Source organism: Amblyomma mixtum, chromosome 1 (genome assembly GCF_055824585.1).
Source record: "Amblyomma mixtum isolate Tamu chromosome 1, ASM5582458v1, whole genome shotgun sequence".
Lineage (NCBI taxonomy): Eukaryota > Metazoa > Arthropoda > Arachnida > Ixodida > Ixodidae > Amblyomma > Amblyomma mixtum.
The window spans coordinates 324065532-324070369 of record NC_143012.1 but is presented as its reverse complement, the minus strand read 5'-3'; the positions used below and the strand labels follow the sequence as shown (position 1 = coordinate 324070369).

Genomic DNA, 4838 nt, shown 5'->3' with positions numbered 1-4838 from the left:
GCGCTTTTGTCGCGATTATGCTGAATTCCTTGCCCGCAGCAAAAGCCGGCGGCCGACAGAACCAAACGTGTCCCGATTCTTTCCTCATTACATTTTACAGGAAGCAGTTCACGAGCGTAGAAATCGCAACTGCCACAGCAGAGTCAGTCACCATGCAGGGTCGATCGTCTGCGGTAATACCAGTCATACTTACTGCGTAGTAAACAAACACGCAATAATCCGAGAGTACGGCGTGTCGTTTGATAAGCAACGGACGGGCAGTTTTTCCGTCCTATGTGGTGTCGACTGAAACACGTTAGGTTGCGATTGCTCATCGCATGCTTTTGAGGATTTCTCGAAGCTTACGCAGCACTCTGTGCACCGAAGGCACACGGTCGCGTTGTCGCCGATGTATACGTGTGCAGGCGCGATCAGCTTTGTTCTGCAGCCTGCGGCAACCCTCAATAACTTCAGGTCGTTGTTTTCGATCTCAAGCAGCCTATTTCTGCCGTACGCGTGTGTAGCAACGCAGTGGGCGCCCAGTGGGCGCGTTAAGTTAGCCTGCTCCGAGCTCTGAGGCGGAGTACTCGAGCGCGACACCTAGGAGCTCAGTCGGAGCGCAACTTAACGGCCATTTGATTCCCGTGCACGCATGAGCGCGCCACCTGACGTTTCCACCATTTCCGTTTCCGGGCAATACTTCGCGCGCATTTTGACCATGGCAGCAGTCAAGCGCAAGTTACTTCAATTCTTGCTAGACGACGACGAACTCGACGAACTAGACGCCCGTAGGCGCAGGCAGCAGCAGCGGTTTACCTTCATGCTGCAAGCTGCCCGTGTTGCCATTCAAGGTAAGATTCCACTGCTTTATCGCATTACAGAATATTAACTTTGCTCTCTTCGTATGAAGACCACAGAATCGCCGAGAGGAGCATCCGTGGCATTGAAGGATACGTACTCAACGTAGTACCTCGGTACACAGACATGCAGTTCAAGGAGCATTTCCGGATGACCCGAAGCACCTTCGAGGTAAACGACGCGATCAATTTTGTTGTGCAGCGCTAAAGAACGACACACAGAGAAGCACAGGATGGTGCTGTGCTTCACTGTGTGCCGTCCTTGAGCGCTGCAACAGCTTTTAATAACTATAAATCAACAAGTCCAGCTGACAGTTTTGCTACAATTTTGTTTGTCCACCATGGCGAATACGAGTGTATGATTTGGGTGACCGGCGTCGCGGCCAACCAATAGGAGCGGGGCAGCGAGAGCGGTTTTGAGATTATTTTGGACTGGGCGCGATCCGTAATTCGGCCCCAGTGGCTCCCTAAGCACAAGCAAGCACTAAACACGCTCGTGAGTTACTTTATGACGGTAAAAGGGCAACACTTTCTATACATTTTGTAACTGCAGTGAGCTAGTATCTTAAAATGCACTGGCCCATTTTCTTGCTGATGAAATTCATTATATCTAAGCTCATATCTTGAGCAGGAGCAGCAACCACTGGACATTCAAAACTTTGTGGTTGCCATGCAGGTGCTGCTGAGAATCACGCAAGAGTGGCTCATCATGGAGAGGGCACCTCGAATACCTCTGCAAACTAAAGTCCTGATGACAATGTGGTTGCTGGGCAACCAGGAATCGTTTCGTGGAGTGGCAGATAGATTTGGGATCAACAAGGGCTTACTGTTTTATCTAACAGATCGCATTATAGAGGTCTGGGCACGTGCTGCAAAAGAACTCATCCGTTGGCCTGCAAACCTGCAAGATGTTGCTCGGGAATTTGCCCGAAAATGGCGCTTTCCAGGAGTTGCTGGAGCTGTGGACGGATGCCACATTGCAATCAAGGCCCCCGAAAACGAACAAGATGCATACTACAACAGGAAGGAATTCCACTCAGTCATCTTGCAGGGTTGCTGCGACAGCAATATGATATTCACTAATGTACACGCAGGCAGCCCAGGACGGATGCACGATGCCAGAGTTTTCGCCACATCTGGCCTTGAAGAGGTAGTAGGCAACTTGCCGCAGAATTTCCATATCCTAGGTGATTCGGCTTATCCCCTGTCAATGGGTCTCATGCGGCCCTACAGAAACAATGGCCACTTGACAACACAGGAGGTCAAGTTCAATGAAACGCTAGGGGCGGCAAGGTCAGTAATTGAGCGAGCTTTTGCTCAGCTGAAAGGAAAGTTCCGAAGGCTTAAGTAGCTTGACATGAAACCCACTGTGAGTATGAGCAACTATATTGTGGCATCGTGCCTCGTTCACAACATAATCCTTCAATGCAAAGACACATTCGGTGACGACGACAGCACCATCGAGGAAGAGAGTGATAAAGATCCACCTCTTGATGATGAGGACACAGAGCCTGCGGACAGCCACGCTGCAATGAAGAGGGTTTCAATAACACGCTTTCTGTGCAGAAAGTAGTGTTAAGGTTTACAACAGGTAGGGTACTTCCAGTCCCGAAGTTCATGCAAGATGCATCACACGCACAAGCTCTATGCGGTGAAATTATTTATTGTGTACATGAGTTGATCATTTTTGGCCAGAAGAACTCTCACTGGCAATAAAATGTTGAACACAGTGTCTGGATGTTTTCTCTGAATAAAAACTAAAGTGGGCGGTACTGGCCTGTACCACATTCACTGACTAGAATATAAACTGAGAAATTGCACAGTATACAAACAGCAAACGCATACAAAATTAACAAAGTTTTTGCCCCAACATGACACACAAAAAGAACACCACAAAGTTCACTGCTGCTTATCCAGTGCTGCGAGGCGTTTTAGCATACCCAGTTTAAGCCTCTGCATCTTTAATTGCTGCTGGCATCTTTTTCTTTCTTCATCCTGCCATGAGTGCAAGTTCAGCAGAATTTCCTCCAATACACCAGCCGGTGTTCGACGACGCTTCGCATTTGGTTTGCTTTTCTGGTCCGGAGCACCATCATTTCTTGAGTTCTTTTCGCAGTGCACAGTTTCTTCTGTTGTCGGTGGTTCATTCATGCTGCCCGGGGTGGCCACAGCTAATGCGCAGGCAGCTGAGGTGGAGGGCTGTGGGAGCTGGCTTGACGCCACTGGAGCCTGGTACTCTATGTTATTTGCAAGCAAGTCATCCATCACCTGAAAAAATGGCCACTCCTTTCTTTCTCTTCCACTCTTCTTCTTGTGCTGGCGGTGCTTGTCATACGTGCGTTTGAGACCTTTGAACTTCGTTTCACAGTCCGCAGCAGTTCGCGTGTACCCGTGCTTGCACATTTCTTCACTAATTTGTTTCCAAATGTCTTTCCTCTTTCTCTTTCTATCACTGAAGTCTTCTTTATGATTCTCATAAGATGAAATCAGGAGAAGTACCTCGGCGTGTACCCAACTTGAACTTCCTTTTGGGAGACCTACAGCATAAAGGAGAGCTACAGCTTAAGCCCCCGCATAAGAGATTAGTAACAGAGCATGAAAACCATTTCAATTCAAAGAAAAGTGGCTTTACTCACTGTTGTAGTTATGGTCGTAGTCATCACTTTCAGCAGTCCAGAGGGAAAACTGGTCCTCTGTAAAAGTCATTCAGTCATGGTGTACATCAGCCTACATCAGGACTCATTTAAGAATTGACGCTAAAAAAGTGACAAAAAAAAGAGGTCTTCGTCACCCTGTGCGTCAAAAATAGTGGCAGTGAATACCTCCAATAACCGCCTGTGTGCGAGTACAGCGGAGAATTAACCCGGCAAAAAGTGAAAATTCATATCATGTCACAATTTCTATCACATTGAAAATGCAACTCATGAAATTTAAACAGATTTCATATATTATAATATTCTCTCAAGAACCCTACTGTTGCAAGCACTTTGGCAAGAACGAGCGTTTGCCTGCACCAAGTACAACGTTTGAAGGAAGTACCGATTTCATGAATTTCCGAACGCGCTTTGTACTTATTTTCGCTAAGTGCGGCGACGTACAACACATCGCGCTCGACAACGTGCCATAAACTTAGCTACAGCTTTACAATAAAGCTGGCTGCGCTACGCCAGCAACACAAGGCAAAAGCAAGAATTTAGATTTTCAACGCAAGATTCCCGCAGTTGTCGCTCGTAACTGCTCGTTTTCTGGAAACGAACAGAACACTCTTGATGGCTCAAAGAACGAAACAAGGCATTAAAAACTCATACACACCTGAGTCGTCGCATTGAGCGGTTTCCGCGTAAACATCCGACCCTGTGCCCGCCGCATCTCCGCAAAGCTCAAGTAAGTCAGGTCCTACAGTCGCAGCAGCCGTATCAAGTACGAACCCTGCAAATGCACCAACGATTAAAACAAGGTCACCGACGAACTAGCAACAGTTCACGTACGTACCTGTGTTTGTGTTCACGACGAGCACAGACCGCGCAGCCATAACTGCCGTTAACCGCGAAAGGCGCCAAAAAGGAAGTAGCACCATAGTACCCGGAAATACGTCACGTCGCCAGACGAAACCAGACCCGCGCTCCCGCACACCGTCGTCGAGGGCGGAGCGCGTAGAGCGCGCTCTGCAAACACACACCGGAAGTCAGTTGTGGTCGTTTAGCTTACTTGGAGCGCACTCTGACGACTCGAGCGCGCTCGAGTCCTTTAACTTAACGCGCCCACTGACAGCATATGCCCTCCGTGATCCGCAACTTATCTGCCCCTGCGATTGCCGGCGAGCCGGTTCCGGTGGCCGCCAGCCCATGTGACCATGATGCGCTTTCCTGATAGAGGCGAACTTTCTGGCGGCCAGCGGGCTTCCCGAGCGCGGTAAATCGAAGAGGCCCACTGTGTCAGCGGATTTACCGGTGTCGTCGGCGTGTATACTCGTGAATTGCGTTTTCATCGAAATCCAACTTA

The 4838-nt window shown here is 48.7% G+C and overlaps 1 protein-coding gene and 1 pseudogene across 1 annotated transcript; one reads left to right on the top strand and one right to left on the bottom strand.

The window, feature by feature from the left end:
* The first annotated feature begins 743 nt into the window (after positions 1 to 743).
* LOC149372766 (uncharacterized) lies at positions 744 to 2521 on the top strand (annotated as a pseudogene).
* Positions 2484 to 4594, bottom strand: LOC149372765 (uncharacterized). The gene is made up of 4 exons (XM_089587245.1): positions 4329 to 4594; positions 4149 to 4265; positions 3473 to 3529; positions 2484 to 3373 (listed from the first exon to the last, which is right to left on the bottom strand). The coding sequence occupies exons 1-4, from the start codon at positions 4411 to 4413 to the stop codon at positions 2736 to 2738; spliced, it is 897 nt and encodes a 298-aa protein (XP_089443371.1). The 5' UTR covers positions 4414 to 4594; the 3' UTR covers positions 2484 to 2735.
* Positions 4595 to 4838: the final 244 nt, after the last annotated feature.